The sequence below is a fragment of the Oncorhynchus mykiss genome, chromosome 30, assembly GCF_013265735.2.
Source record: "Oncorhynchus mykiss isolate Arlee chromosome 30, USDA_OmykA_1.1, whole genome shotgun sequence".
NCBI classification, from domain to species: Eukaryota; Metazoa; Chordata; class Actinopteri; order Salmoniformes; family Salmonidae; genus Oncorhynchus; species Oncorhynchus mykiss.
Window position 1 is genome coordinate 27,235,346 of NC_050570.1, and position 20,858 is coordinate 27,256,203.

General features: G+C 42.4%; 1 protein-coding gene across 1 annotated transcript; it reads right to left on the reverse strand.

Moving 5' to 3' along the window:
- Positions 1-14,559: 14,559 nt before the first annotated feature.
- Positions 14,560-17,401, reverse strand: LOC110521643 (proproteinase E). Its single transcript, XM_021599331.2, has 8 exons — positions 17,253-17,401; positions 16,985-17,073; positions 16,788-16,885; positions 16,501-16,629; positions 16,142-16,278; positions 15,141-15,283; positions 14,815-14,967; positions 14,560-14,674 (listed from the first exon to the last, which is right to left on the reverse strand). Exons 1-8 carry the CDS (start codon positions 17,293-17,295, stop codon positions 14,657-14,659), a joined length of 810 nt encoding a protein of 269 aa, XP_021455006.2. The 5' UTR covers positions 17,296-17,401; the 3' UTR covers positions 14,560-14,656.
- Between the last annotated feature and the right edge of the window lie 3,457 nt (positions 17,402-20,858).

Genomic DNA, 20,858 nt, shown 5'->3' on the forward strand with positions numbered 1-20,858 from the left:
TCAAAGTCCGTAGCAAAAAGGGCTCTCTGACAGTAAGTGAGCTTACCTTAGCATCCACAGTGAATGTAGGCCAGGCAACATCAAATGATCAGTGTATGACGGAATATTACTACTCTGGCATGGGTTTTTAAAATGTTTTTTTCACTAGGTAAAAAGTAGGCTAATGACTGTCATAAACTGTTTGTTTTTTTGCTGGTTTAGAGTAGCCTCCGTCAATCTCAGGACAGGCCAAAAAGAAAAATAGCAAATTAACTAGGCCTAACCAAATAACCTTGATGATTTCAAAATGTTTTTGGCCTGTCTATTAGAATAAATAAGGCCAGTCTATTAGAATATTTGCACTTTGATTGAGAATAGACTAGGGTCGGCCTATTCAAATAACGGAAATGGTAGAAGTTTTCACAAATGCTTTGCAAATTTAATTCAAACCTTATACAGGTGTAGCCTATCCAGAATGTATTTTGTTTTTAAATCAGTTGAGGGGGTCAGTTGGCACATTTGTGCGTAATGGTCTCTATTTCTCTTCTGAATGGAGGAAAGCTGCTCTCTGGTGGTAGCTTGTGGAACGTCTATAGGCTACCTAGTGTCCAGTAAGAAGTCTCTGTGGGTTAAGCCAAATCATTAACGACTATTATAGAAAAGAACAACAGTATAATGTGTTGTGCCTAAGATCGACATAGGCCTACTTTATCATGTTTTCAACCACAGGTCCATAGGCAATACACTTTAATATATCATAGATAGGCCTATCATCTAATTCATTTTTGTTATGGCTTAGCTTGTTCATGACTATAAGATAGACACTACTATCATGGTGACACTTATTATGGCTCTGACAGTATGTGACAGTTGAATAACCTGAATCATACAGGAGTGAAGGGTTTAACTGTCATTATCACATGGTTATAACAGTCTAACACAACTGAGGAGACATTATATTCTTACAATACCTCTTTATGGACAAATTGAATATATTATGCCATAGACTATGAATACAAGTTGGCTAATCAAATCTCCCCCTCTCTCTCTCTCTCTCTCTCTCTCTCTCTCTCTCTCTCTCTCTCTCTCTCTCTCTCTCTCTCTCTCTCTCTCTCTCTCTCTCTCTCTCACTCACTCACTCACTCACTCACTCACTCACTCACTCACTCACTCACTCACTCACTCACTCACTCACTCACTCACTCACTCACTCACACTTACACACACAAACATTTGTTTTCCTATACTTGTGGGGACCAAATAATTGATTCCCATTCAAAATCCTATTTTCCCTAACCCCTAGCCCTTAACCAACCTTAACCCCTAACCCTAAATCTAACCCTAACTCTTATTCTAACCATAATTGTAACCCTAACCCTAACCTCTGAGCCTATAATAGTCCTTGTGGGGATCGGTGAAGTGTTCCCACTTATCTAATGTTCATTGTTTTACCACCAGGATAGTAAAACTAAAACACACACACACACACACACACACACACATATACACACACGTACTCATCCACGCTCACATGCGCACACTTCGACCAATCTACTGTATCTTTATGATACAGATAACACAGCATATTACTTTTGAAAGTAAAGGAACAAATATTATTTTGTGTCTTGGTAAATGATTATACAGATATCATCATAATTCATTGTTATTCTTAGAGAGCAATAAAATGATGCCATAAAAATGGTGTGCCAGCATGTAAACAGGTTCATTGGGTTTGTGGAAAGGGCACCAAACTATCATCTAAGAATTTGCATTTTGATCACCGAAAACCACCCACATTGGACTTAAGACTAGGGATATGAAAAGAGAACTGTAGCTACATTTTCCTGCCTGTTTAATTTAATTAAAATTAAAATAAACAAACACATATCAAATCAACATTCAATATATGTTATTTGATTGACATGTCATTAAGTAGCAGATGGTCCCTTGCATCAATTGTTGATTTTTGATGAAATCTAAGTAAAAATTGGAAAAACATTTGTTTATTACTGGATGTTGCAGAGAGGAAGGCTATAATGTATTTATGATAAGGTATCCATGTCCTTGTTTGTGCCATCATACACTTAGTATACAAAACATTAACACCTGCTCTTTCCATGACATTCCAGGGGAAAGCTATGATCCCTTATTGATGTCACTTGTTAAATCCACTCCAATCAGTGTAGATGAAGGGGAGGAGAACAGTTAAAGAAGGATGTTTAAGCCTTGAGACAATTAGGACATGGATTGTGTATGTGTGCCATTCAGAGGGTGAATGGGCAAGACAAAATATTTAAGTGCCTTTGAATGGGCTATGGTAGTAGGTCCCAGGCGCAGAGGTTTGTGTCAAGAAATGCAACGCTGCTGGGTTTTTAACGCTACACAGTTCCCCGTGTTTATCAAGAATGGTCCACCACTCAAAAGACATTCAGCCAACATGACACAAATGTGGGAAGCATTGGAGCCAACATGGGCCAGCATCCTTGTGGAACACTTTCTAAACTTTGTAGTGTCCATGCTTTGTAGAGTCCATACAAGTATAGTTCAGTTCAAGGCTACATGCCACACAATTCATTGGTGACTGATTTGTGATTAATGGCTATTGTAATTCCTAGCCACACAACCAGCCAACTCCCAATCAATTGAAAATGCTCAATCAAGGTTATTCCCAGTTGCTTTTGATAATGTTATTTTCTATATATAGTGTTAAATAGTAAAGACAATTGAAAATGTCTTAAATCATGGTATTAACAACGATTTTGACTCTAATAGCAAGCATTTTTGGTTGGACAGCATACCGTTATCTGTTTTGATCTGACATCTGAAATTGAATTAGCAAAACACAAGGTCATCTGCTGAAGCTTTTGCTGATGCTCTTGCCCCAAAATATTGCTCTGGCTTGTTAATTATGTAACTTTAACATTTTAATGCTTGACTGTACAGTATCATAAGCAACGGCAACATTTACCTCCAAATCTTAGATTTACGGGGACGAAGCACAACAAATATTGCCTCAGACTTTCATATCTGTAGTCCGATGACATCATACAGTGGCTAGGACAGTATCTAATGATCTTATCATGATGTCATGGTGATGCCCATTGCCCACTGATGAGAATGTCTTAAATAAATACAGCTTATCACAATAGTTTAATCACTATCTCACAGATTATTACTATTACTCCACAACGCAAATAATACAAACAGATACCGGTATGATAATTGCCCCTGGTAGGGTTGATAGTTTATCTTCCATTACAGGTGATTAGTGTTGCGGCGTTCACCTCCTATATATGCTCCTATGTGGGGAATAATGACCAGATATGCCTAATGTAAGTGTGACAGTTACCTTTGAGCTTGATTCGAATGAGGTTAAAATGACTCAATCAGTAAGACTTTCACTTTGTCAGTATCTTTTTTAAATGTACCTTCTATGTTAAGGTCTGGCACCGTCAGACTTATCCCACCCCAGATCCTGTTCTATCAAAAACGATAGTGTTTGAACTTTATTGGTTGCAAATGTATTTTTGACTACATACAAGGTAAAGGATACACCTCTTAGTTTGATTATGACACAATTAAAGCTTTAAAGTGAAGTTGTAAGGACCGACGACAACGGAGATGAGAAGCAGGTAATGACAGAGGTGATTGAGTCCAGGTGAGTCCAATAATCGCTGATGCACGTGACGGGGAAAGGCAGGTGTGTGTAATGATGATTGTAAGAGTGCGCAATGCTGGGGAGCCTGGAGCCCTCAAGCGCCAGGGGGGAAGAGCGGGAGCAGGTGTGTACTGCACCCCCCCCCCCCCCCCCCCCCCTAGGGGCACCACTCGGCATCCCACCTGGGCGAGCCTGATGGGCCGTCCGAGGCACGGGTGCTGGACAAGCCGGCTGGGACTGAATCTCCAACGAACCGGCAGAGGCGTGAGCTGGCTTACGCGTCGGGCCCGGACCCAACGTCAGCACTCCCTGATGCTTCGTAAGATGGCTTCTGCATTCTGTAATGCAGAAGCAGGTACGGGGAGTCAAACATTTAATCGGGAACAGACATAGAGCAAGACAGGAACAGTGTCAGCCTACGGGTAACCAAGGACATATGACAATTAATGCTGCAGCAGGGAACAGAACGGGGAACCAGACAGATATAGGGGAGGTAATGACAGAGGTGATTGAGTCCAGGTGAGTCCAATAATCGCTGATGCGCATGACGGAGGGAAGGCAGATGTGTGTGATGATGATGGCAGGAGTGCGGAATGCTGGGGAGCCTGGCGCCAGGGGGGAAGAGCGGGAGCAGGCGTGACACAAGTGGCAAGTTGTATGACTAGGGAGGGATTCTTTTGAGGTGCCCTCTCAGTGTCAATCCTCCATGCAATGTACAGTATTCAAATGTTTGTAGACTGTCCCACGATAAATGTCCTTGCACTCTTCTGAGAATTTCAAGGACCACTTCAAGGACCACTTTAAAAAGAATGTTACACACTCTACATATTGCAACATGTGAAGTGTGAAGGGAGGTTGAGTGTCTGCTACCCTATAATACACACACTTTTACACAGGGTTAATGACGAACAGGTAACATCAAGTACTACAGAAACCTTTCCATGTGAGTGTTTTACAATTCATTCAGTCATTTATTAACCATTGATACTGATGCAATTAGTTTTCTCCATATGACTTAAGGAGTCCCACATTCTGTGGGAGGTACAGCTGAGCTGTGGCATAACCTTTACCCTTCATGGATTGGCCCTCCACCCACGCTCTAATAAAATCTTTATTTGAAAGGATTAAAACTGAGATTACTATATGATAATTTACAATAAAGTGTGCTGAAACGTTACCTTGCTCAACATTTTTGGCATGTAATGGTCTTATGAAATTATATACTCAAAATAGCATTCTATCTGAAATGGTCTTATTTAATTTATCCGGTAATGTACTATTATGGAATGGTGGTTAATGATTGCCCAGAGGGCCTTTGAGTTGACACTGCGTAGTTATGTTTGCTGCACTGGCACTGTAGTCCAGGCAGGGTGAGAGAGTTTGCCTCCTTATCACCAGGGGCCACCAAGCCCTATAGTACCCCATTAGTTGTCTATAAAGCCATAAACACTCTCAGTGTCTCAACTAGTTCACCCTGAGAGGCTGTGGAAAGAAAGGCAGTATCTGCAGTCAAGGTCACCGTGAAGGCCTACCACACTGCCTTGGAATGATGGAAAACAATTTAGCCGTATCAGCACGCACAGTCACTCTGTGAACTCGACAGAATTCCTCCCTCTTCATTTACCTTTTCAGGTTTGGGATTAAAGGTCAACTGCCTCTTAGAACCAACTTCTCTGGTTTGAAATGGCCTATGTGGCATGGATTTGAGTCAGAAATTGTGTCAGAATTTGACTACGAAGTGTAAATAGGATAGTTTTGGTCAGTCTTGTAAGTGAGTTCGTCAAGACTTACTGGAGGGTTCGGTATGGATTAAGATGATGCCCACTTCCTTGCCCATTGCCCACTAACAGGAGAGAAGCAGCTGTGCAGATTGCACTCCATCAGCTGCTTGCGCACTATCCAATCATAGCAGCCAGAACCTCCAGACAGTGAGACAGATCTTCACATTATGCTGTGCCTCAGACTTGTCGCTAATGTTATATTGAAATAACCCTTGGCTTTAAGCCCTCTATGGAGTGGAAGCTTGCTGATGTGCTTGATAGTGTCAATCACTCGAGTCTGCCACTTTTTGGGGAAAATGGAGGCTCGAGAGGATTAGAGCACACTTGTATACCAACTGCAACTTTTCAATATTCCAAACCCATTCACAAGCATTTGTGTCCCCCTCGACCTGTGAAAAAGGTCACCGAAGCACAAAAACGTCACAGAAGCACAAACGTTGCCACTCATCAGACACTTCATGAGCTGATTGTGGCTTGGCTGCGCAATGTGCCTGCTAGCTACTACTTTCTAGCTTCATTGACAAACACAGAGTTGGAACTTCGCTAGCTAGCAAGTGATTTTGGGCACTGATAAACAGTGTGTAAATTTACGATAGTTTGACAGTTTGCAGATGACGAAGTTGTAGACATGTTATTATTCTCAGAAATCAGTCCTGAACGCGCAGCCAGACCTTCCCGGCTAGATAGACTGTATTCAGTGCACTGACTAGTTTTTAATGCACATGTTTTTACTTGAGAAATACAGCACCAAACACCTTAGCTAGATGTACATTTGTGCAACTAAGACCTACTCAGCAAAAACGTCTATATTAAGGACAGATTTCTTGATTTATCAGATTAATTCTGACTATTTTAAGGAAGTGGCTATTTTGTTACTATGGTGACTCAGGAGGGACAAACAACATAACACTCCCACATTATACCACATCCCCAAGACAACTCTTGTTTGATTTCTGTCATGGCCACTAGCATTTCTTAATGAGCAATCTTAAAAACTTGTCCAAATCAGGAAGTGCATCCTCCCTTCAAGGTTTATGAAAAGCCTTATGTACTATATTAATATACTGAATGTGAAGTTGAGCTAACATTCATGTTGTTCATGCACTCTCATTCATGCAGTCTATTGGATGGGCTGTGACAATTTCAAACTGTGGACTGACAGCATCATCCTAAACAGTAGGGAGTCCCCACATGGTGAAAGTAGTTTACTAGGTTAACTATTTACACCACTATCACAGTACTTGCCAGTCTCATACGGATTACAGTCCTTAACACTTTTTTGAATCAAAATGTTCTGAGAGCAGTGGTGATTTTGGCATGTAAATCTTGGTGGGGCAAAGATATTATAAGAAGTGGGATGCCAGCAAAGCCACTACACAACACAACACTAAACAACACATGAATTGCACTATAACGGTGACAAATGGTGCCCACAAACTGTCAGGGCCTACATAAAGCTGTCCCAACAGCAGTCCCAACATCTTACCACTGCTACACCTGACTATCGGCGGAGGCTTGTCTGGAAGCAAAACAGTTCATTTAGTCTCATTTACTGCCTTTAAAAAAAACATAGCTGATATGGTTGACTTACTGAAGCAGATGTGGTTTCTAATGACAATTTAGATGTACAAACTATGGCATAAGGGGATGACAAGCGGATAAGAGGCCATCTGTAATTTCGATTAAGATATTAATGACGTAGTCAATATAACTATTTTTAATTTTGTTATTTCACCTTTATTTTACCAGGTAGGCGAGTTGAGAACAAATTATTATTTACAACTGCAGCCTGGCCAAGATAAAGCAAAGCAGTGCGACAAAAAAACAATAACACAGAGTTACACATGGGATAAACAAAAGTACAGTCAATAACAATCGAAAAATCAATATACAGTGTGTGCAAATGGCGTAAGAAGGTAAGGCAAAAAATAGGCCATAGTAGCAAAGTAATTACAATTTAGCAAATTAACACTGGAGTGATAAATGTGCAGATGATGATGTGCAAGTAGAAATACTGTGTCACGATCGTTATAATGAGTGGACCAAGGTGCAGCGTGAGAGGCATACATTTTACTTTATTAAATGAACACAGAACAAAAACAACAAAATACCAAACGAAACGTGAGGCTACTGGTGTGCATACAGGCAACTATCTGTAGACAGGATCCCACAACTAACAATGGGGAAAATGGCTACCTAAATATGATCCCCAATCAGAGACAACAATAAACAGCTGCGTCTGATTGGGAACCATATAAGGCCACCATAGAAATATAATTCACCGAGATGTCCCACCCTAGTCACTATCATGCCCCAACCAACATAGAGAATAAACAGCTTTCTATGATCAGGGAGTGACATACTGGTGTGCAAAAGAGCAAAAAAGTAAATAAAAACAATATGGGGATGAGGTAGGTAGTTGGATGGGCTCAGATAGCTGATGCTTAAAGTTAGTGAGGTAGATTTAAGTCTCTAACTTCAGTGATTTTTGCAATTCATTCCAGTCATTGGCAGCAGAAAACTGTAAGGAAAGGCGGCCAAAGGAGGAGGAGGTGTTGGCTTTGGGGATGACCAGTGAGATATACCTGCTGGAACACATGCTTCGGGTGAGTGTTGTTATGGTGACCAGTGAGCTGAGATAAGGCGGCGCTTTACCTAGCTATGACTTATAGATGACCTGGAGCCAGTGGGTCTGGCGACGAATATGTAGAGAGGGCCAGCCGACGAGAGCATACAGGTCGCAGTGGTAGGTGGTATATGGGGCTTTGGTGACAAAACAGATGGCACTGTGATAGACTGCATCCAGTTTGCTGAGTAAAGTGTTGGACGCTATTTTGTAAATGACATCGCCGAAGTCGAGGACCAGTAGGATAGTCAGTTTTACGAGGGTATGTTTGGCAGCGTGAGTGAAGGAGGCTTTGTTACAAAATAGGAAGCAGATTCTAGATTTAATTTTGGATTTGAGATGCTTAATATGAGTCTGGAAGGAGAGTTTACAGTCTAGCCAGACACCTAGGTATTTGTAGTTGTCCACATATTCTAAGTCAGATCCGTCCAGAGCAGTGATGCTAGTTGGGCGGGCAGCTGCGGTCAGCAATTGGTTGAAGAGCATGCATTTAGTTTTGCTAGCATTTAAGAGCAGTTGGAGACCACGGAAGGAGTGTTGTATGGAATTGAAGTTCATTTGGAGGTTTGTTAACACAGTGTCCAAAGAAGGATCAGATGTTTAGAGAATGGTGTCATCTGCATAGAGGTGAATCAAGAAATCAGCCACAGCAAGAGCAACATCGTTGATATATACAGAGAAAAGAGTCGGCCCGAGAATTGAACCCTGTGGTACCCCCATAGAGACTGCCAGAGGTCTGGACAACAGGCCCTCCAATTTGACACACTGAACTCTATCTGAGAAGTAGTTGGTGAACCAGGCGAGGCAGTCATTTGAGAAACCAAGGCTGTTGAGTCTGCCGATAAGAATCACGGTGATTGACAGAGTCGAGAGCCTTGGCAAGGTCGATGAAGACGGCTGATGTCTGCACAGTACTGTCTTTTATCGATGGCGGTTATGATATCGTTTAGTACCTTGAGCGTGGCTGATGTGCACCTGTGACCAGCTCGGAAACCAGATTGCATAGCGGAGAAGGTACGGTGGGATTCGAAATGGTCAGTAATCTGTTTGTTAACTTGGCTTTCGAAGACTTTGGGAAGGCAGGGCAGGATGGATATGGGTCTGTAACATTTTGGGTCTAGAGTGTCAACCCCTTTGAAGATGGGGATGACTGCGGCAGCTTTCCAATCTTTAGGAATCCCGTATGATATGAAAGAGAGGTTGAACAGACTAGTATTAGGGGTTGCAACAATGGCGGCAGATCATTTTAGAAAGAGAGGATGCAAATTGTCTAGCCCAGCTGAGTTGTACGGTTCCAGTTTTTGCAGCTCTTCCAGAATATCTGCTATCTGGATTTGGGTGAAGGAGAAGCTGGGGAGACTTGGGCAAGTAGCTGCAGGGGATGCAAAGCTGTTGGCCGGGGTTGGAGTAGCCAGGAGGAAATCATGGGCAGCCATAGAGAAATGCTTATTGAAAATCTCGATATCGTGGATTTATCAGTGGTGACAGTGTTTCCTAGCCTCAGTACAGTGGGCAGCTGGGAGGAGGTGCACTTATTCTCCATGGAATTTACATTGTCCCAGAACGTTTTGCAGTTAGAGCTGCAGGATGAAAAAATCTGTTTGAAAAGCTAGCCTTTGCTTTCCTCACTGACAATGTGTATTGGTTCCTGACTTCCCTGAAAAGTTGCATATCATGGGGACTATTCGATGCTAGTGCAGTACGCCACAGGATGTTTTTGTCATGTTGAGGGCAGTCAGGTCTGGAGTGAACCAAGGGCTATATCTGTTTTTAGTTCTAGATTTTTTGAAAGCGGCATGCTTATTTAAGATGGTGAGGAAATTATTTTTAAAGAACAACCAGGCATCCTCTACTGATGGCATGAGGTCAATATCCTTCCAGATTACCCATGCCAGGTCGATTAGAAAAGCCTGTTCGCAGAAGTGTTTAAGGGAGCGTTTCACAGTGATGAGGGGTGGTCGCTTGACTGCGGACCCAGCTGAGATCCTGATTGAAAACAGCAGAGGTGTATTTGGCGGGCAAGATGGTCAGGATAATACTGTATCTATGAGGGTGCCCATGTTTATGGATTTAGGGTTGTACCTGGTGGGTTCCTTGATCATTTGTGTGAGATTCAGGGCATCTAGCTTAGATTTTAGCATTTCTTTAGCACTTTTGAAATGTACAGCGACAGAATTCAGAACATGGACCATTCTTACAGTATTCTCCCTATACACCAAGTCAGAACCGTTTGATAAATAAAGGGGGCATATCAACAGACAATGAAAGCTCTTATAAAGTGTTATGATTACGTTTCTCCAGAACAGGTTATAGGCTACATGTGCACCACCAAGTCAGAACAGTAAGTGAAATTAAGAGGGGTAGATAGACCAAATGATTTGGGTTAGGCACATGGGCTACTAACAGCTTACTACACAAAATACACTTAGTATTACTTTCTTAGATACAGTATATCTCCCTGGCTTACCAAATAATTTATGCAGCAGCATACAATACATTTTTGGACTCATGTTGTGCTCACTTGAACAGGAAGGTTGCACGGCGGTCCTTTGTGGGCAAATTTTGTCATCAAAGTCTGGGATTCTTTGGATTTATCGTGCTTTCAAGACAACTGGGAACTCTGGGGAAAAAAACAAGGTTGAATCATGATGACGTCATTGATCTTCAGGTTGTAGAAAGAAGCTCAAGTTCCCGACTTACAATTCCGAGTTGGATGACCATTCAAAACGTATTTCCCAGTCGGAACTAGTTTTTCCCGGAATTCCCAGTTGTCTTGAACTCACTGAAATCAAGTTCCGAGTTAAAAGTTGTTTTAGAGCACCGCACAAAACATGCTTCATTGACAGCATGGCCAATGTTGAATGTTTATCATTTTAAACTTGGAAAAGAGTCCTTTAATCCCAGATTCGGGATCACACAGCCACTCCACTGAATAGCAGGCTAGTGATTGCTTTTCAATGCTTACAGTTAGCCTTCCAAACCACTTATTGTTGAATTTGCGATTTCCAACCTGTTGTGTAATGTATATGTCCAATGGCTGATGACTGATACGTTTTATTTATAATTTCTCTTCATTATTTATCTTCATATGACAAGGATAAAAAAAGGATTTGCCAGTAAATTGTCGACTTGATTCATGATGATGACTGCTAGCTAAGATTTTGAAAGTATGATGTTGAAATTTCCGCCGGTCTAATTTCCATTGCTTGTGTTTCTTGTGTTTTACCAAGAAGGAGAGTGATGGAGTGCTGCATCAGATGACCTGGCCTCCACAATCCCCCAACCTCAACCAAACTGAGATGGTTTGGGATGAGTTGGACCGCAGAGTGAAGGAAAAGCAGTCAACAAGTGCTCAGCATATCCTTCAAGACTGTTGGAAAAGTGCTCAGTATATGTGGGAACCTTGCAAAAGCATTCCAGTTGAAGCTGGTTGATAGAATGCCAAGAATGTGCAAAGCTGTCATCAAGGCAAAAGGTGGGTATTTGAAGAATCTCAAATATAAAATATATTTTGATTTGTTTAACAATTTTTGGGGGTTACTCCATGATTCCATATTTCATGGTTTTGATGTCTTCACTAAAAATAAAGAAAAATATTTGAATGAGTAGGTGTTCTTAAACTTTTGAACGGTAGTGTATATATATATATATATATATATATATATATGAGGGCAGAACCGTCATCACGCCATCATGGCGTTCTAGTCTGTACTTTTTGACTAGAGCTGGAGCTGGTGATAGCAGCAGCTGGTGATCACCAGCAGAGGGTGATGAATGACTGGTAAAAACACAAATCAGACTCACTGCAAAACGTTAACATACTATATATTCACATTTCCGAGATGTGGTACATCTGGTAGATAGAGGTGACTTTACTTTCTCTCATAACAAAATAACATAATTTAGCCTAGCAAGAGCACAGTATAGCAGTTACAAGTTAGGACTAACATTTCTCCTTGTTTGTCCAGTTAAATCATAGTGTTCTGAGAACAGCCCTGGCATTGTGCAGCCTAGCTCCTTTTGTCCCAGCAGCAGGCTGCATCCCCACAAGGTACAGTATATTACCCCCCCCCCCCCCCCCCCCCCCCCCCCCCCAGCCCAAACTCATCCAGACATCTGCATACACACACAATCCGCAAGCATGGTTGAGGACAGGCTATGAGAAACTCTAGGCATTGCTTCAACCAGCAGAAATTCTCCCCAGATCAATCCCCATAGAGATCCTATTAATTCTATGTCAGTCCCATTGTGTGTAGACCTATATCCCAACCAGCTGTCACATGACACCTCAGGGCATGTTTCAAGTTTCCATCCAATGATAAAATGTTTTCCATGTGGAAGTGGGCGTACTGTACTGTATACTGTTGTAGTTATGTATGTAGCCTATACTTTTGAGTTTATCTCCAGGAAAGTAATGCTAAAAGGTTACCACAGAAAAAAACAATATAGGCTAGCTACTAGGAATATAAATTACTGTAATAGGCCATTGTTATCCCAAATATAATCCTGCATGGATCAGGCCATGTAGCATAATAGTGCTGGGAGCACTGCAGGTTGCACAGAGGCAAAGGTTTAATTAAAGTGACATCACCACATCGCGGTTAACGCTTGGTCCTGATCACAGGGTTCTGCCTGAGTAGAAAACTGCTGACTGGAAAACAGAAGGCCTTTTGACGGTAATCGTTTCACACAATTCACATAGGCCTGCACAGCAACGCTTTAGAAAAATGTAATATAATGGCAGAGAAAAAAATAAACGGGAAGGGGTGGGGCCGGGGGGTGTATATTTTCCACATCATCCCATGTTTGATCCAACCAGTGGCGAGTCGTAGCAATTTAAAGTCAAGGTTAGCCATCACCACCAATTTATCCACTTCCCCCCGCCACTGGCCCCCTCCCATACTCCCCGACTCTGCTCTTTTCCCGCCCGCTCTATGGCAGGGTGCCGACGCTGCCACTTCTCCGGCCTCGGCGGTGATTTATCAGCAATGCTCCCTCGAAGGCGCTCTATATGGACGGCCGCTTGTTTATCTCAGATCACGCAGAAAATGAGGAATGAAGCCGTGACCCCTGAAGGGGGGCCAGTCATTCACCACTTCCACTTTTTTTATTTAATATTTATTTAACTAGGCAGGTAGTTAAAAACAAATTCTTATTTACAATGATGGCCTACCCTGACCAAACCCTAACACAGATGACGCTGGGACAATTGTGCGCCTCCCTATGGGACACCCAATCACGGCCAGGTGTGATACAGCCTGGACTCAAACCAAGGTCTGTAGTGACACCTGTAGCACTGAGACGCAGTGCCTTTGACCGCTGTGCCACTTGGGAGCCCACTCGGGTCACTTCTCCTCCAGGAATGCAAAAAACACAAATTGAGTTTAATCAGACAAAAGTAACGCTGACAGGTTACTGTTTCTTGATACATTCACATTAAAAGTGTGATTGCAAATGTTCATGGAGTGTGAATACGTGCTAATCTCCAGTAAACCTACTGATGAACAGTGCCATAACTAAGCCTGCATATGAGGACACCGAGGGCCGGACCTCAGTAATTGTGGGGTCTCAACTTACTGTTGAGAGTCAGAAGAGTAGAAAACACAAGGTGCAGTTTCGAAACTTGGTTGTGCATCAGCAGTTTTCCTCTTGTCATATGTCGCTCACTGACAGTCACTCAATTAGCCCATGTCAGTAAAACAATAATTTGATGGGTAAATAGTTAGCCAGCTATCTAAACTTGTAGTAGCCAAATCATGGCCGAGTTACCAACAGGGCACACAGGGCATGCGCCCAGGAGCCCTGACCTAATTTTGTTAGCCACTCTTACTCAGATATCATATTAACATGGCAAAATGTGTAGAATTGCAGGACATCTGTATTTTAAACTGCAAACATCTCTCCCCACCCCATGGCAAATGTGTAGAATTATAGGAAATTCGCTGTGAAACTTTTTTGCAAACTAATTTGTTAACTTTTTCATAGTAAAATATTTTTTCTCCCAACAGATCTATAATTTAATCCCTCTGTACGCATTAAATTATAGTTTTTAATCCTGGTTAATGTGAGTTCATGTTCATGCTAATTGTATAGCTAATAGGTTGTGTTCGTAGATTGACTGAGGTGAATTAAGATACAGTAACCAATGTGATAATGCATTTTTTTAGAGTTGTATGGAAGTGCAGTGAATGGGCTTCAACTTCCTTAACATTTATTAGATGGACCTAAAACTTTGACCCTGGTTATGGCCCTGCTGATGAAGGATTTCGTAATAGGCTACACTCAAATATTGAGGAAGAAAACGTGCAATTTAGACTACTATATCTAAAAGCCTAAGGTAGCAAAATATTAACTAACCCCAGCATGTGACCACAAGGTCATCATTATTTTCACATGACCTATTTCCCCCCTCCAAAATATTCCTCACCACAGATATAGCCACTAAAGTCTACTATTCCTCTACCAACCAGGCTCAGACTCCTGCCCCAATTTATAAAGAACACAGAAGCGGTACAGAATCTGAACCATGGGCATATGATTTATTGGGCAAAATGTATTCATGGCGTTATTACAAGATGGTCATCTGCCAGCCTCCGAGATACAGTAGGATCCTTAATAGTAAAGCATTGTCTGAGGAGGAGACAGGAAAAACATGTTTTGTGTGTTACAAATCATGTGTAACTTTGCTGTGCGTTACACAGATCTGAGAACAGTGGTTGAGCATGTTATAGGTCAGAGGTGAGAGGGAACTGTATTGTTACATGACTTACATTGCTGAGCCAGTCAGTAAAGGCTGAGATGCGGGTGAAGACGGTTGGTTTCTTCACCTCGTTGCAGACACGAGAGGACACAAAGCTGGTCACGCCCTGTACGTACCACTTACCATCAGCACCCTTACAGTTTAGAGGACCTCCAGAGTCCCCCTGCAGACAGAGATAAGGGCATGGGGGGGAGGGGAAGAGAGAGAGGGGGATAAGGCGAGAGACAGAAAGTGTTTTACAAACATTGGTTATTATGTCATACAGGTTATGGTGACAGTTATATTACTGTATTATCATATGAATATGATCTCAAGATGTGTTGTTGCCTCACTCACGTTGCATCCTGACACTTCACCCCCTCCAGCACAGATCATGGTGTCCTTCACCACCATTCCCCACCAGTCACTCTGCCTACACACACTGTTCCCCACCACGGGCAGAAGAGCCTGCTGCAGCTTATCAGGCATGGGACCATGGGCTAGAACAGGACAGGGAGGGTACAGTTACACACTATACACTGGAACATAAACACAGGCCTCGGATGTAGGATCTTAACTTGATCACACTTTTGTTGCTGTGAATTATTTTCCTGCACAGCAGAAAATCCAAACTTGTAGTGTATTCGAGGTTTAAAAAGGCTTATAAAGTTTGTAAATTCCACTTTAAAATGTCAACACCTACAAAAATATGTCCAATCATTATTATTCACATAATAATTCACATTTACTGTTGCTGCAGGATTATTTTCCTGCTGTAGCAAACTGGCCCAAATTATGACCCTACGTATATCTGTATACAGTACATTATGTCGATGTATCATATTCACTAACAGCCTTATATTGTATATATCCACACCCCATATATCTTAAAGGGATAGTGTGAGATTTTGGCAACTAAACGCTTTTTCTACTTACTCATGGATATCTCTGCATGCAGTTTGAGGGAAGTTGTAGGTATTTTCGTGAGCCATTGCTAACTATCGTCATGTTGTATGATGAGATCTAAAAACGGAATCCATGAATTCATCTGAATCTGGGTAAGTCGTGTTGTGTGGCTTAACATAAACAGGCCAATATAGCATTAAATGAAACTTCACATGCCACAAGCCCACAGTATCCACACAGCCAAACATATTTAAAAAAAAAAACATTTACCAGAGACTTTTATCCAAAGCAACTTACACTAGTGCATTCATATATTTTTCATATGGGTGGTCCCAGCAGCAATCAAACCCACGATCCTGCAGTTGCGAGCACAATGCTCTACCACACAGGACTCTCGCTCTCTCTCTCATCATGTGTAACACCAGAGAAGAATGATGTATGTGATATCTTACTGTAGAGGTTTCCCCAGCCAGAGATGAAGCATGCGTCTCCATGAGCAGGGATCTCTCCTGCCTCAGGAAGGCAAGCCAGACCAACGTTCTCATTCATGATGGGAGCCTTGTCCAGTTTCAGCAGGGCAAGATCATTTCTGTGAGAAAAAAACCAAGTTGTTGTAGTCATCCACATTCATGCTAGTTTGCATATTATGGTTGCAGTTGCAATATCCTATGTTGTTCTTGAAGACATAATGTTGCTATTGGTGGTTGTGGTAATAGTGGCATTAGTTTTAGTTGTGGTAGTGATGGTAATAGTAAGAGCTAGCTGTTGCTGTGTCATCAGCATTGTTTTGGTCTATCAGATGGACACTCACCCAGCGGCGACCATGTTGATGTCCCAGTCGGGATGAACCAGGATACGCAGCACGTCTCTGATCTGCTCAGTTCCCTCCTGTACACTCTGGTCATGCTCTCCCATCACCACGCGGTACACATCTCCAGGCCTGCATGGGGAGAACACGCCAAACATCACAGAGAAACATTAAGTTCTCTTTAATGACATCTATACTTTCCCGATATTCTGCTTCACATTCGTGACCTCAACGACCTCTTTTTACTCACATTCTCTAGTAATACCTCACTCTTCCATTCTGGCACTCACCATACGCAGTGTCCAGCAGTCAGGACCCAGCGAGAGCCAATCAGAGTGCCCCCACAGGTGTGATGCCAACGGCTGCCATGCTTCACCTGCATTGAAATCTAAGGATACAGATGCACAGACAGTAAAACAGGTAAAGACAAACATGATGAATGTATGGTTCAATGGACTTATGCAGGGAAGTAATTCACTGTTTTCACCTGCCATGGCCAGCTATGGGCGCGGGCATCCTCTCCATTCACAATCCTGTTGGTGTTGGGCTCGAAGGTGGGAGTACCACAACCATATGCTGAGAAACATGCAGTCCACGGTTAGAAGCATGATATATTTGCACACAAATGTTTTTGTGACTTTTATCCTACAGTGAAACAAACGTAAATGGACATAAATGGCCATGTCAGAAGTGATGATGATGTGGTTGTTAGCATTATGCTGTCCTTAGTGCTCAGAGGCAAGTGTGTTACTCACCGTAGGCTGCCAGCAGCAGCAGGAATACCAGTCTCTCCAGCATGGTGGCAGTCTGTCAGTAATGTGGAGCGCTGACCCACAGCAGTGAGCTCTTATAGTCCTGTCTGTTTGTCACTGTCAGGCTCAGCTCCAGACACTGTGACCAGCCCAGGCTGTCTGTGGAGCACTTATCATGTCATGTTGCCAATATTAGCTGGGAAGAACCTCCTGTTCCCCAGATGCTCACCTGGCACTAACCTGTACTGTACTGTACTGGAGTTACAAACAGAAAAGGCTGACAGGGCAAAGGAGAATGGAAAAATTGATTTAGGGGGACAGGTCATAGCAGAGAGAGGTTAATGTGAGGGGGACAAACTCTTGTCAAAAAGTTTACACAGTTTACCAGAGGTTGGTAACAGGGATATATACACTGTAACTGGCATATGCTGTAGATACCTGTCATTGACCAAGTACAATACAAGAGAAACAATCGTGTAACAACCTTATCTTTCTTTAATAAAAAAACGTGGAATATGTGTAAGTCGGGCCGCGCTCCCGGTGAATCTGGAGCCACCTCTTTACACCTCTCCCAGACAGTATATTTTCCTCCTTGGGGGAATTAGCAGTGTTCTCTAGAGGGGACAGCACACATCCATACATTTCCCCTTTAAAAGAAGCAGAGCAAATCCATATTGGCCTGAACAGCTAAAAGGTTCTGTTTGTTTTCTCGCTGCGTTATAATAATTCTCCAAGTCAGATATTTTGTTCACTGATATATGGAGCAGACATATAAAATAAGAAAGGTGTATTTTCTAATGTACATGTTCTGTTAATGTTAGGCACATTAGGCAGGTATAGACGATAGGGAAACATTTGTCAGACTTATGATTGATGATAGCTCCCTTCTGTCTCTCTCTCTCTCTCTCTCTCTCTCTCTCTCTCTCTCTCTCTCTCTCTCTCTCTCTCTCTCTCTCTCTCTCTCTCTCTCTCTCTCTCTGTGTGTGTGTGTCTGTGTGGGACATGCTACCTGTCTATTCTCCATATATTAGACTGTACATTTGCTCAAGAGTTCCATCTGACTTTCATCAGAAAGTAGCAGTGCTGAAATGACCTTCAGATTTTTTCCCTCTATTAGGGCGACCTTCAGAAATACTTTGTAAATCAAAGCGTCCTAGGAGAGAAACAGTTAGCCGGCTAGCCGCAGTAGCTTGTCTGATCGATGTCCACCCGTAATTTAAGACAGAAATAAATTATCTGCCTTCAACCTTCACAGTGTAAGGCCAACTGACCAAGTATATCTGATAAGTTTTTCAGATATGACAGGAATATGCAGTTAGGAGCCCAGAGACTGCATGGGAAATCATTTCAAATGGACAGCTTTGATCCATAAATCAGATAAACTGGTGAATGTCCTGTTTCCTGTTATTTACATGAGGGATATCAGTCATTATTGTAAGGCTAGAACATGGTATAGGGAATAAACTCATTAAGTAATGCGTAAAACAACAGACGTTTGCCCCGGAGAGGAAAGGGGTGATACATCAAATTCTTGTTTAAGAAGGATTGGTAATTATATTTGGCAACAGGGACAAATTCAACCATGGTTATGTGTTTAAGATACATTTTACAGGATTTGGGCCCATATCTTCTAATCATGACTCATAGGCATAAATTCATGTTTATAACTGGATCCTTGGTATCCTTAATGTCCTGTTTCAGGTATGCTGTAATGTACACAGAATATATTTCAACATGATGGATGACTCAATTAAATAAAGTGGTGAATTCAACTTTTTACACTTAACATCTTCTCCTCCTTACATCAATCCATCACCGTCCATCTTCAGGAACGCCTTAGCTTACTGCAGATATTTCAGATATAAACACAATCAGCCCCATTTCACATGAAGGGTTTCATCCTGCCTTTTTTATAGAGACAAATTGATTCATTTGTAGCTTTGCCACCATCCCCTCCATTTGTCTGTGTCTATATCTGTGTATGTCTACAGTAGCTCTCTGATGAGCACCACCAGGCTACGGGTCTGTGTGGATGGAAAAGCAGAGTAAGATGGCAGCACCATCATGACGGCTCCAGTCAGAGTGTGTTATGTCTAGTTGAGGCTTTGTGAATCACACCTGTCAGGCTTGCCAACAGTTTTCCGATCACATTTTTTTTTTTACATTTAATCCCCCCCCCCTCTTCTCGCTCTATTTCTCTCCCCCTCTCCTTCTCTCTCCCCCTCTCCTGTTCCTGGTTATCGAGAGCTCAGAGTTTTGGAAAGTCTGAATTGATCCGTCAGGTTTGGTTCTGTGCAACCTGAGCCCACTCCAGTCCCGGCTCCTCTTCTCTTGACGCCCACTACACTACACTTGCCAAACATGGAACTTATTATTTCTAATTACTACCACCAACGTTGGCTTGAGGTTATCAATGAGTGGATCTGAAATACACTCTTAGAAAAAAAGGTGCCATCTTGAACCTAAGGGTTATTCGGCTGTCCCTATAGAAGAACCATTTGAAGGACCCTTTTTGGTTCCAGGTAGAACCCTTTTGGGTTCCATGAAGTGCCCTTTCTACAGAGGGTGCTACATGGAATCCAAAATGGTTCTATCTGGAACCAAAAAGGGTTCTCCTATGGGAACACCCTTTTGGAACCCTTTTTTTCTAAGAGTGTACTTAAGGAAATCCCAACTGGAGAGCTATCCGCACTAGAGCTAAAACAAACACAGGTTAATTGCCTTATCTTGCCTCAATGCCTTTTTCCCCCTGAAATGTATTTTGTTTTCTTATGTCTTGTTCTGATTGCAGCTCTGTGGTGAGGTCATCGGGAGGCAGGCAGAAAAGACTACAAAGAAAGTGGGGAAATGTTGTCTGTCATGGGCTTTCAAGCCAAGTAAACAAGAACTATAAGAAAATAACAAACCCATCATGCCCTCGTTTGATAGTTGGCACGGATACATGAAGGAAAGGAAACACAGACCCAAATAAACACACCCTCCCTCTGGGCCTACAAGTGGGAGCTTCACCTCTACAGTTCGGCTTTCTATACACCTCTCTCCATTCAAATTAAATTCAAAGTGCTCTCTCTCTCTCTCTCTTTTCTTTTGGCCCCCCTGTGGCTGACAACACAACCACTCCACCCTGCACCTTTCCCAGTTAATGTCCCCCACTGGGCTGGTCTGAAATGGGTGTTTTCACTCATATCTGGCTCCATTTGGGCACCTTGAGGCTCCTGTGGCTACACTTTTCAGCTTGATTAATTGCCCTCCCCTCTCCCCCCTCTACCCCCCTCCTCTCTTTCCTCTCTCCCCTATCTTCTGTGGAGCCTTAACGAAAACCTTGTTGGACAAATTAAAAAACGGTTTAGTCTGGGTCTCTGGCTTGCAAAATGAACCCATAAACACAAAGTGCTTTGGTCATTTAAGACAGAAGCCCTGTGATTATCTCTGCTCTTTTAACTCGCAAATCAAACCTGGGTTTAGCCCCCGGCCCTGAGATGCCAGAAGGTGTTTCAGCTCTACCTACCGGGACAGAGAGAGTGGAAGGAAGAAATTCCCTCGTATACTAACCAATCAAACACAATCTAACCAAGATGACAGAGTCCTTTGTATAAAGACTGAGCAGTT

Bases quoted from the DNA above. Each gene is read 5' to 3' on its own strand.
- LOC110521643 (XM_021599331.2), bottom strand. From the start codon at position 17,295: ATGCTGGAGAGACTGGTATTCCTGCTGCTGCTGGCAGCCTACG. The intron at 17,074-17,252 runs GTGAGTAACACA...CATGTTTCTCAG, and splicing joins GCTGCTGCTGGCAGCCTACG to CATATGGTTGTGGTACTCCC. The intron at 16,886-16,984 runs GTGAAAACAGTG...CTGTATCCTTAG, and splicing joins CCCATAGCTGGCCATGGCAG to ATTTCAATGCAGGTGAAGCA.